Genomic DNA, 12,321 nt, shown 5'->3' on the forward strand with positions numbered 1-12,321 from the left:
AAAGTTAATGCTAATCTTATACTGTTCTGTAAATTTATCATACCACTCTCAAGTTAATTGCACATGCATGTTTAGTCAGGAAATCTTAATGAGACAGACACAGACAAAAGTTATACAGAGAACTTAACCACTGTGGAGCCTCTGCCACTAAGTCAAAATGTAGAAAACAAATCTTGTTGAGTTACAAAAAACATTTGCCATCAGCGTCTCATAAATACTTACGATTGTTAATCACAAGTCCTGGAAATGGTCTGTAAATAAAATAAAATAAAATAAAATGTACTGATGGGGTCTCCCTCCCAAGGCAACCTCACCTAACCTTCTGTAACAGAGATCATGTCAAAAAATGACAGTTGAAAAAAAAAAAGAACCATCATAGTAGCTCTTGGGCACTGTGGTTTGTTCACTAGCACTTTGAAAAGTAATGTACACAGGAAAACGTAAATCCTTGAAATTTTCCTCTCTCTAAACTGAAGCTTTTAGATTCCTGTGAAGCAGTCTATGATTTGAGAAGTTACATAAACCGACAAATTTTTATTTTCAATTCTTGAACTCCTCCTTAGTATGATTCCAAAGTTTCATCTATTCTGCTTCATGCACACAAATATACACACATGTATATACAAAGTATGTGTCTATGGAAATATAAACACACAAAAAAATTCACTTACATTGTAATTGGACAATATTGTATTTTTAATTATTGTAGATAAACTCAAATTTGTAGGGAAAAAACACAATTTATCAGAGAGCTGACCTTGACTCAGGATTAACACAACTGAAATATTTAAAAAATAGTAATACTACTACAAACATACTGTTTACTGTTAAGAGCCAACAAGCTCTGGACTTGTCTCCAAACTTGATCTTATAAACGGGAGAGCAAGGCCCACAACACTTTAGGACTCTGTTGTAGAATGACTAGATTTCAACTCAAAAGACAGCTTGCTGTAATATCCAGTATTACTAATGTACCTTTTGGCATACTAAACTGGATGTGTGCTCCAAAGAGCTACCTTCTTCATTCATGCTATGAACATCTGGGCTCCATTTGACCTAATATATGGTTATACCAAAGAGCCAACATCATCCACTATTTAAAGATGCACTGCAACTTCTACTCTTTCAGATCTCAACTTATTTGAGCTACAGGGCCGTCCTTGTAACATCTGTCCAATCTAATCAATGGCAACTACGTACCGAATGACAGTAAATTTGATAAACTCTGCTGATTCCAAGATCTTCCTCATTGAGCTGATTTCCAAATAACTGGGAGCTTTAAACGCCACACCAGGAGGCATCCCATCCACCACCACACAGCCAGGGTTGATAGTGATTTTTCTGTATGGAACTTTCACAGGGAAATTCATACCAATGGCTTCACCTAAGTAAGAGGGAGCATATTTATTTTCAAGTCTACATGTTTACAATTACATTGAAGAAAAGTCCTCAGACAATTAAGAAACTAAATGCAAACCCGAGCTTTCTATCATGTCTGTAACTATGAACCATCCAACTGACAATGAAACCATTACAGTGTCAGAAGTTTTGGATTACACTCGTGAACATCACTACGAGAGCATTAGCTACAACTCCAACTCTGACAGCTCACCATATGAAGAACCCAGGGTCTGTTTTTCTGAAAAAAGGTATAGAACAGGATATCTAAGGAAATAGCTACATGAAGAAAAACAAAGTGTTTCCTGCAATGCCATGAAAGGCAATTCAACCCAGCACTACTGAAGGAGTTTCAGATAAAGAAACTCAGGTCATCATTGCTGTACAATGCAAATACAAAGTAAAAAAAGAAAAATATACACAGCAAAAAGGTTAAGTTGCATTTTAAAAATTACTCTAGTCCCAAGCATTAAGAAGTCGGGATTATGAAGCCCTAAGAACAATCATGGATGGCCAGCAACATAAATATTTCATCCATGTTTACACAGAAAGAAACAGGAAGGGACACACATGCACACACAAAGCAATCTATGCTCCTAGGATCTTTTGTTTAAAAAACCCCAAACAACCTATATCACTTAGATTGTTTCTGAAGTCAAAGCTTCATACACAATTCTCAAATTTGTTAATTTTAATGATCATATTATCATCCACTGTGATGATTCAGTAACTTCAATATGAACAAAATTAATTGCATTCACACATATGTAAAAACAGGGAGAAGGAAGGAATTACCAAATTTCCGGCTAAAAAGATCATTCACTTGTTCTCTCAATTGTCTGGCCTTTTCTACTTTTGACAGTCGCTCACTTTCATCATCTGCAAGAAATTGTTAGAATAGCATCAGAATTAAGCAGACTTTGTTTCCCTGAAGCTTGTTCATCATTGCATATTTACTCAAAGCAGGTATACCCGAGTGTTTCAAAACAGGTGCTTTGTTCCTAGTCCCAGCAGTAACACAGAATTGTAGCAATACACAAAATAGATGGATGCTTAGAAATCTGTGAGAAGCTTCAGGGTATTTACATAACCAACATTAGATTTTCTGTCTAGAGATGATTTTGTAAAATTAATCTAAAACCACAAGTTATGTTTTATTTTCTTACAATACATATGATGGTGGGGAAAGGTAAAAGCAAATTAAAAAAAAAAATTCAATAGATGGCCACAGCATGCAGTTTTCCTCACTGTTTCCAATGAATGTAAGATGTGCCCAAGAAAGTAGTAATCAGCATTAAGACAAAGCATTCCAGTCTGCACGGTTATTCAATTCAGTCCAACTACTGATATCTTGAAGTTGCCAAGAAAACTGCAAATCAATATTTAATTTATTGCATGAGGAAAAAAAATGGAAAAATGTGGATACTTCTTAACTAAAGGCTGGACCAAGAATATTCTAGAGATGTCACTGAATAGATATTTGTGAGTGTTAGAAAATATTTAACATCTTGGCAAAACCAGAATGTTACATTATGTTCTTTGTTGACTGTACTGGTATTTTAGTGATCCAGCTTGACTGTAGGAAAAAACTTCAGACTTCATCAAACAAATGTCATGAAGAATATCAGCACAAAAAGTATGTGAAACCAGAGAGTATACACACCTGGTATAGTTACTTGAATGATGTTAAGATCTTCAACACCTGCAGCTGTGTTCACCACTGTGTTTGTTGTGGTGCTTGCTGTATTGGCTGTGTTAGATAAATTATTTTTCCCTAAAAGTAAAGAAAATTAATTTAAAAAGCATTTGTAGAGAGCCCAAAATCTTCCATGTCATATATAAAGAAAATATTGCAAAATAACAGATGATATTTGCAAAGTTTTCAAAGAGGACACAGTTCCGTTTTCAAAATGGGAGCAGCTTCCAATGAGATATTTATTGAAGGTACACGCTGTTCCGTCCTTCCAACCCAAGAGAAGGAGCTAGATGAAAGATAGTGTTAATCTTTACCTAGCTCGTTTTCTGAAAACATTATTAAGGAAGGAAAAAGAGTATGTGGAACATGTGTTTTGGTATTTTAATTAACAGAAAAACCATAGCACTTGCAGTTAATTCAGTAACACCTACTGATTCATGTGTTCACTGCGGGCATTCACAAAATAAACCCCTTATAGTTTTATTTCTGAGCCACGCTGTCCGGTGGCACAAACTAGCCCAGTTCATGTAACTCAGCAGTTTTGCCAACCCAGAGTAACAGATAATACTATGACACAAAATCCATGACCTGCCTGACACAATTTTCTACTGGCTATCTGGCACTCCTATCTGTGGAGCACTTGTCATTTAGATGACCTACATATTAGGAGCAAATAATTTATCTCTAGATCTGAATTACTTCTGTAAATCATACATTACTTGTTACATTTTGATAAAAGGTAGTAAAGATATTAGAGGCATGATAATCGTGAATAACTTAAAAAAATTAATACTCCCTTCCTACAGCTGTATTTAAACTGTAACTGGTAAATGCTTTTCCCATCTTAAGAACAAACAAGCAAACAAACAAGCCAATGTAGAATGAATCTTTCGTTAACACCATATAGCTCTCCTGATTGGTATTTTATCCTCGACAAAGACTGTTATCTAGAATGTTAAGCAGTTGCAAAACTCACTTTGGGGGCTTCTAGCAGAACTTTCCTTAAGAGCTGCCTCAAACATCTCAGGCCTGCAAAGAGATCGAATGTTTCATGTACAATAATAAAATTACATTAATCAACATTAAAATGTTAATTTACTGAAGACAGGAACTAAGCGATATCCTCTCAGCCAAACAGCCAGTCAAGAATGCAATAGCTGAGGCACTCCACAACTTCTCTTGCCACTGGCACATAGGTATCTAAACCTATTCTAACAAGAAAAATACATTCTTGTAACTCCCAATATATGAATCTCTACTTCTCAGCTCTTCGCTGCCAGCAAGCTTTACGAGTAACCCATAAGCATTGCACACAGTAGGCACTAAACCAGGGATGTGATAACTGAAATGGGCTAAGAAACCTGGGCTTGCTCTTCCTCCCAAAACAGGTTGAGTGTTTTTCAGAACAAAGAGATTACTGTATCTTGCTCCACCTCTACAAGAGCTATGTGACCGTTTCCTCATTTACTCAAAATATTCCAGTGTGTATTTTATAGACTAATTTAGCAACTCGGCAACTCAATTTCATTTTTTGGTCTACATTTCAATTTTCATAGAATAGATAGAATAAATGGGAGTCTTACTTTTTAATAATGAATTTTATCTTAGATTTGTTTCTCAGGATTTTCTCTAGTCTTGGAATTCCAAAAGTAGAAGGTCGGCGGAATGGCACCCCCTCAGGTAGTCCTTCCACGTAGAAAACCTCCGGGAAGGATTCAAACAACGCAAACGGCACCTTCACTGGTTCAGTCAGCCCCAGCGCCTCCCCTGAAATGCAACAGAGCAAATAAGCTACCAGCTAGATACCTGATGTGTAGAGAAGAAGGAAAACCTCAGGTATAAACAGTATATAATAGTTGGCACATAGATACTAGATTAGGTAGAACCAGCAGGCTTTGTCTTTTTTGGTGACAGCTATGAGTAGGCAGGGAGAAAATTAACAGTCTCAAACGTAAGTCATTCTGTTGCAGTAAATCTGATCATATTTTGCAGTTGAAAATTAATAATGTGCAGTCCGTTTATGCTACTGGCTTGATCTGCATACAGGACTATCCCATTTGTACTCCACTTTGTTACAGGCAATACATTCTGTCTCTGTCAAGCACCACCAAGGGCAGGTGGGATTAGTGCTCGTTCCAAAATCTGCACTCAGAAGTCATTACTTCCAGAAGTCATTAGCTTCCCAGCAGCCTGCACTACCAGAGGCACTGGGATCCACTGAAGCACGTCTCTCCAGATACCATCCGTAGTACTGAGTCATGCAGAGGCTGAAGTCATATGAAGTCCCATTCATAAGTGGAGTGAGGAAAGCTTAAAAAGATGTGCCAGGATGTAAAGTGACTATGTCTCTGGGTCATTAAAGAAGTAGTAACCCAACCACAACTTCTCCATTTCCAAACCCAAATAAAATAACTAGTGGAAATGCGACACAGAATTGCAAGCGACCCAGGCGAGAATGAACGCAAATAAGAAATTGCCTAGAGTACACAAGGACTGCAGGCCCTTTGGAATAAACATGTGAACATCTCTCTCATAAGAAACACATCTCAGTAAAAAAGGCGTCAATAAACTTACCACATTTTTCATTAAAAAGATTTTCAACTTTCTGCTTTAAGTCAGTAATCTTGGCATTCCACGCCTCTGCCAGGAAGAAATTGGAAGAATTAAATCAACACTCGCACAATGAATTAGTCCTGGAAGCATATTTTTTAAAATGTTTAATAAATTATTATGCTTGATAACCTATTTACTATGACAGTAAAATGCACAAACTGGCTTTCATTCTGCAAATGGCACTGAAACTTTCTGCTGCAGCCTAAACCTATATCCACATCAATCCTCACTTTCCTACAGCTTTGAAAGATATAGCTTCTAGATAAAGGAAGGGCGATTAAAATTGAAATTAATTCAAGAGTGATCCAAATTTACAGTATCAGGCAGCATAAAATCTGAACCAGCATCCAAAACAGGAGCAGAGAGTTCTTCATATGTTCAGTGGCATAGCCCCGAAACACATGCCTCTCTTGAGAACTATAAGCTCCATTATAGTTTCAACTTCAGTGGGTAAGATTACATGTCCATCTAGCCAGGCATTTTGTTTCTGACAGTGATCAGCAGCAATTCATAAACCAGTTTACTTGTGGCTGAAGTGGTCTGTCTGTAGCTGGTCTAACAAAACTGAAAACTCACTTGGAAGTTTAAAGAAGTTGCATACTTTTTTAAAAAAAATAGCCTAGGTCTAACAATAACAAACAACACCAAGAAAACTGTATGCAACTCTGAATATGAATACTGCCCATGCCAAAAGGAGCAGTCATACCAAATCAGTATCTTCTATTCATTCTAAACTAGCTCAGTAGGAGTAAAGAATTCCTTTGTTTCACATTTTATGACCATATGGCTAAAAAGAAAGTATGGGGGAAAAATACAATAAAGCAAATAACAACAAACTCCTACATAAATGTAAGCAAATAAACTCAGAGTGTAAGGCTGCTGAAAAAAGGTTTCATGAGACTTGGGAACTGCTTACAATTACTCTGAATACAGTCATTCATCTCACTTGACTATGAGGAATTTATCTGGGTTGCAAACTGACCCTGCTTTCAATGCAAAGATTTCTGTGCTAGAGCACTGCACACAGGCCTGGTCCTCCACGGCTAAGAAGCTTTGGCCCAATGCTCATGAACACAACTACATGGCTCCCAGTCCTGTCTGGGACTGATTTTCCAGAACTGGAGAGGTCTGTAACAGCAATCTTGCAAAATCAGCTCCAACAGATTGTGGCTTACTAATTTACTTCAAATCCTCCCTAGTTCCTACGTACCACTTGGATACCTCTGCACAGTGATGCTCATTATTTCACGTTTGTGGAGCACTTATTAAGCTTATGCACAATATCAGATCTCAGCTGGGTTTATGCACTCTGGTGGTACTGTGCACCAGAGAAGTCCTTCAAGGGTCTGCAGCACGGTGAAATATCAGAGTAGCAAAACTAAAGCGAATTCTGAACGCCAATTAGTAAGATCTAATGGAGCCATGCTGTATTTGTACAGCATTCTCCATACATCATCCAGGATTTCTGTGATGGAGATTATTCTACATGATGAAGAACTGAATGTGCATGAAAACAAGAACTTCATTCATTCACTAACTGTAGAATAAAACATGAATTCAAAATCTCTCTAATATGTAATCACCAGAAATTTCAATACCAACATTAATAGAATGCATGTGTGCTAATTCCCACAATATTTACCAAAAGAAAACTCTCTTCCTCGTGGCTTGAAACTCATATTGGACCCATTGGTTTGAGAATTAGTTCGAACATCTGTTTGTGGCTTATTAGGACCTGTAAAAAGACATTACATAGATACATGCAGAGAGCAGAAATAAGCTATCGTACAAAAAGAACAATGCATCAAACATGATTACTGGAGAAAACTTCTGAATCAAGAGTAGAATAAAAAAAACCCTTAAGAAGTTCTTCTAGGGTTGTATTTAAGCATTTGATACTACTGATCAATCTGTCATTTATCTGCTCAGGACTACAACAGTTTCCACATCTCTGCTTGGAATAAAAGGCCCAAGCAAGCTGTCACACTCCAAAATTTTACATAACCATCATCTGCACAGAATCCAGTATTATTCAGAAACGAAAAACTGTTTCTATATTAAAGAAATATAGGTAAAATATGTCTGAAGCCTTGAAATGAAACTGAGTTTGCTACATAAGGTGCGTGTATAAGTTAATTATGGTCTGTGAAAACAGAAGAACAGAAAATAGAAGAATAGAGGAGCATTAGAAGAATATTTAATGATATTTCTTCCATACCTTCTTCAACAGTAACTTCAATCTCTGGGACCTTTGAATCGCCTGCAGGACTTCGTGACCTTTTTGAACTCTTTGGACTCATTGCTGGAAGTCAATATAATACAAGGTGTAATGCACAAACCCTCTACAATGTATATGCTGCACAGCTAATGAAAAAACAGCTGCATTCTGAAAATTCCAACAGACTGAAGAATCACTTGTGTTCTTACTAAGTACAGTCTGCGTTGTAAAATCTGAACAATACAGTGATGCTCACAGTCTTAAAAAGTAGGTGTAGTTTTCTTGAAAAAGGCAGATATAACACCTAAATTTTCACTCCATTAATTCAGAAGAGAAGATTCTGTTTTTTGTAAGTGCGTAGGACAGCTTTGGTACTTTTATTATCTAAATTGCAAAATTATTAACTTCTGAACTTTTAGATAACAAACTTAAAAGACTTTATTTTTCTTCTTTTCTTATAAAACTTCATTGTTATTTACTTCAGTTCGCACCTGTAATATGGTTTAGGCCTTTAATAACAAAATAAAAGTTGTCAAAACTAAGCAAATTCCATTTTCTGTATTGGAATAGCCTTAAGTAAAGTAAGGTAGATACATTTATGTTTTGAGTAACTTCTTCAAATAATAGCAGATTTAGAGGCTATTACACTAGATCACCTTAAATAGTGCCTTTTGTTTGCAACACCCATATTTTTCAGCCACAAAGATCTCTCATCTTGCTAAAGAAGCAGAAAGTAAGTACTTATGAATTGATGGCAGCAAATAATACTTAATTGTCTACCTTTAGTGTTTATTTTACTAGCCAGTCCTGGAGGCAAATAGGATGTGACAAGCTCAGGCCTAAAAGTTGAACAGAACACAATCCAATCAGTTACATATGCAAGAAAAATAATACAGCAAAATGTTACAAATTTCTCGGAATTCAGTTGAGTTTCAATTTACATAACATCAGCTCTATAATATAATTCTGCTAGAAGCATCGGTGACTATCTACTAACAAAAAGTTAGAAAACATAAAGATACATTTTCTACTCTAATTTTCTTCAGGGTTTATTTCAAGCAAAAAAATAAAGAAAAATAAGGAGAAAAAAAAGGAAAAAAGCTTCCCAGTACAAGGCCATTTTCCCCCCTAGATCCTTGATGCATGAAACGTGCCATTTATACATTTATATAAATTTAATAAGGAAAGTATATCCTTTTATGAGATAAAACATGTGCAAAATGCTCCTTCTGTTTCATGTAAACAGAATTTAGGTAGCATTTAAAGCCTAAAGCTGTTGGAAAGAAAACCCAAATAACTTCAAATGAGGAATAAAAATAACTGAATTAAACATACTTTTTAACAACAAATTTGATTTTGCCACTCCCACGGACAATTCTTTCCAGGCGTGGAATTCCAAACCACGTGGGACTCCGGAAGGGGATTCCTTCTGGCAAGCCTTCGACGTACAAGTACTCAGGGTTTGATTCAAATACAGGATAGGGAACTTTCACTGCCTCTGAAAGGCCCAGAGCTTGGGCTGAAAAGAAAGATTTAATGATAGTTTACACACTCAAATGGGTGGTATTTTATCTCAAGTGATTTCAAGAAGCTTGGCTTACAGAAGCACTGCTACTCAGAGATAATTAAAAACCCCAAGAGAAATATTTAAATAAATTTTCTATTATTTTCTGTAGAATAACTGCAGATGGGGACTTGGTCCATCTTGTTATAGATAACATCTAAGCCTGCAGTGCCAAGTATTTTCTTCAGAGAACTTTTTTCATCCAAAAGCTTTCTGTCATCTCTTGTCACACAACTGGAGAAACTACGGCCTAGGATATTGTTATAAAAGTCATTTATGTCAGTTATAGGGAAAAGCCAGCAAAAAGTAGGTAAGAGGAGTCAAGATTTCCATATCTGTCCTACTACATTTCAAATTTTTAAATAAGTACAGTAAAATTTAAAACTCTTTTCAGATGAGTTTTAAAATGCAGCAGCAGTATAAAACAGGTCCTTTAACTTACCAAACTTGGTATTAAAGATCTCTTCTACTTGCTTTCTTAGCTTTGTGATCCTGGCGTTCCAATCATCTTTTACTGAAAACCAGAAATGGATATATGTCAGAGTATTACCCAGTTCTAGATAGAGGTACATTTGAACACATTTCTCTCAACACAAGAACTTGTAAACTGTCAACACAATCACATCTGAGTAGACAAGGACACACAATGAGTAATGACCATGGCAGTTAAATGATACATGTAATTCCCTCTACATAATGGAAAATCTGTTTAAATGGTCAAGGGAGGGGATTCTCCCCCTCTACCCCACTCTGGTGAGACCCCCCTGCAGTGCTGGGTCCAGCTCTGGGGGCAACCAACATCAGAAGGACACAGAACTGCTCGAGCAGGTCCAGAGGAGGCCACGAAGATGCTCGGGGGGCTGGAGCACCTCCCCTGTGAGGACAGGCTGAGAGAGTTGGGGGGGTTCAGCTGGAGAAGAGAAGGCTCCAGGGAGACCTTAGAGCAGCCTCCCAGGGCTTAAAGGGGCTACAGGAAAGGGGGGAGGGACTCTTGATCAGGGTTATAGTGATAGGATGAGGGGTAGCAGTTTTAAACTGAAAGAGGGTAGATTTAGATGAGATATAAGGAAGAAATTCTTCCCTGTGAGGGTGGTGAGGCCCTGGCACAGGTTGCCCAGAGAAGCTGTGGCTGCCCCCTCCCTGGAAGGGTTCAAGGCCAGGTTGGATGGGGCTTTGGGCAAGCTGGGCTAGTGGAAGGTGTCCCTGCCCGTGGCAGGGGGGTTGGAACTAGATGGTCTTTAAGGTCCCTTCCAACCCAAACCGTTCTATGACTCTACAATTCATTACTTTTCATCATAACCCACAAATAACAATTAACTACTACTGAGCTAAAACCATTTAGAGTTGTGGAAAGCATGCACGAAGGAAGCTATACAGAAATTTTTTGTTTCTGAATCATATTTTTGACTAACAAATTACCTGGCCTTGTTCATTTCTAAGCTGCTTGTATTTTCAAGGCAAGATGCATTATTTTTTGCATTCTGGCCTACTTATTTGATAGATTTCACAGGTATTTAACACCTGCATGTGGGTTTATACTTATTCACATGTTGTAGTCCTACTGGCAAAGGAATTAGATTGCCTAGTTTACTTTAAAAAGTTAAAATGTTGCTTGCAGATTATCTATTGAGGGCACAGGATTACTACTTTGCAACAGAATAATATTTTGCTTTAAAAAAGGTCTAATATTCTTCAGCAACATGAAGTTTGCATCTGCAGTAAGAAGATCCTCAGCCTTTGTCTGGGAAAATAGTTTTCACTGGGCTCTAAGCCCAAGAGAACATTTGACATGTTTGCCTGTCTGACATCAAACCTTGGACCCTGGTAAACTTTCTGGGCACTGGTAATACCAGGCTCACCTGTAGCAGTGAAAAATACAGTCAAATAACCAGTACAAAAAAGAAATGTTATTCTGAACATTCAAACAGTCTGAGTTTTAAGAATCATGACCACTGGATGTCAGTTCTTTCAGAAAGAGGATTTTATTAGCTGCTTTTTAATGCCATCATTAGCATCTTCATTGTCAAATAACGATACTGTCAAATTTGCCGATAACTGGCGTTTTGGCAACAAAGCAAGGAAAAAAAAAATAGATGCTGCCTTTTCCTTCTGCTCCACATTGAACACAGTCTTTTCTACTGAGCTACCCTCTTGCTGAATATGAGCCTTTTCATAAAATCCAACCAAAATCCACAATACATTGTGATGCTTTAAGACGACTAGCGATTACATTATTAAATGGTATTTCCCTTTTTTTTTTCCTCCTGCAGCAAGCTCAACACAATTATTTCCTAAAGCTGTGGTTTGTTTATCTGGTGAAATGTGTGTGGGGAAAAACCTAGGAAGGCCTGGATCTCTGTTTGTGTTACTACCACAAGCAGGTTCCTACTCCTAAAAAAACCTAGCAAGATCTGGATTATACACTTCTGTGGCAAGAAAGTGCCAATACACTCCAATTCAGAGCATTCAGAAATAAAAAGCAGTCTTATTCTTCTCCTGTGTTAAAGGCATTTCGTGCTTTCAAGAAGTCATTACAATTCCTTACCAGAGGCCTGAAAAAAGCCCAACAGTCAGCTGTGAAATGCTAAGGGGCTCCAGAGCTTTGATTCAGGCCAGGACAGGAACTCCAGCTCTCCCAGGCCGTGAAGGTGACCCATTCTAGTTATTCAAAGACAGCTGGACTGCACCACCATCCAGAAATCCATACACTGTCATAATGATCAATTTATTCTTTTCAGACCTCACGAAGAGCACGTCAGCACGCTCATCACAGAAGGGTTACTCCTTGAAAAATGTTGCATTGATCCAAATGTGTTTCCCCACCAAACCCTT

The 12,321-nt window shown here is 37.5% G+C and overlaps 1 protein-coding gene across 7 annotated transcripts in view; it reads right to left on the reverse strand.

Annotated features, from left to right (window-relative positions):
• Nucleotides 1-12,321, reverse strand: part of GTF2I (general transcription factor IIi) — a 78,415-nt gene that overhangs the window by 8,127 nt on the left and 57,967 nt on the right. For all 7 annotated transcript variants that reach the window (XM_074845607.1, XM_074845611.1, XM_074845605.1 and 4 more), the window contains 12 exons: nt 9,932-10,003; nt 9,261-9,444; nt 8,706-8,764; nt 7,926-8,009; nt 7,350-7,442; nt 5,669-5,734; nt 4,678-4,861; nt 4,071-4,123; nt 3,062-3,172; nt 2,194-2,277; nt 1,201-1,384; nt 223-251 (listed from right to left, as the gene is read on the reverse strand). In XM_074845607.1, the coding sequence (XP_074701708.1) occupies nt 223-251; nt 1,201-1,384; nt 2,194-2,277; nt 3,062-3,172; nt 4,071-4,123; nt 4,678-4,861; nt 5,669-5,734; nt 7,350-7,442; nt 7,926-8,009; nt 8,706-8,764; nt 9,261-9,444; nt 9,932-10,003 (1,203 nt within the window). The remainder of the gene's footprint in view (nt 1-222; nt 252-1,200; nt 1,385-2,193; nt 2,278-3,061; nt 3,173-4,070; nt 4,124-4,677; nt 4,862-5,668; nt 5,735-7,349; nt 7,443-7,925; nt 8,010-8,705; nt 8,765-9,260; nt 9,445-9,931; nt 10,004-12,321) is intronic.

This window comes from Strix aluco, chromosome 19, assembly GCF_031877795.1.
Source record: "Strix aluco isolate bStrAlu1 chromosome 19, bStrAlu1.hap1, whole genome shotgun sequence".
NCBI classification, from domain to species: domain Eukaryota; kingdom Metazoa; phylum Chordata; class Aves; order Strigiformes; family Strigidae; genus Strix; species Strix aluco.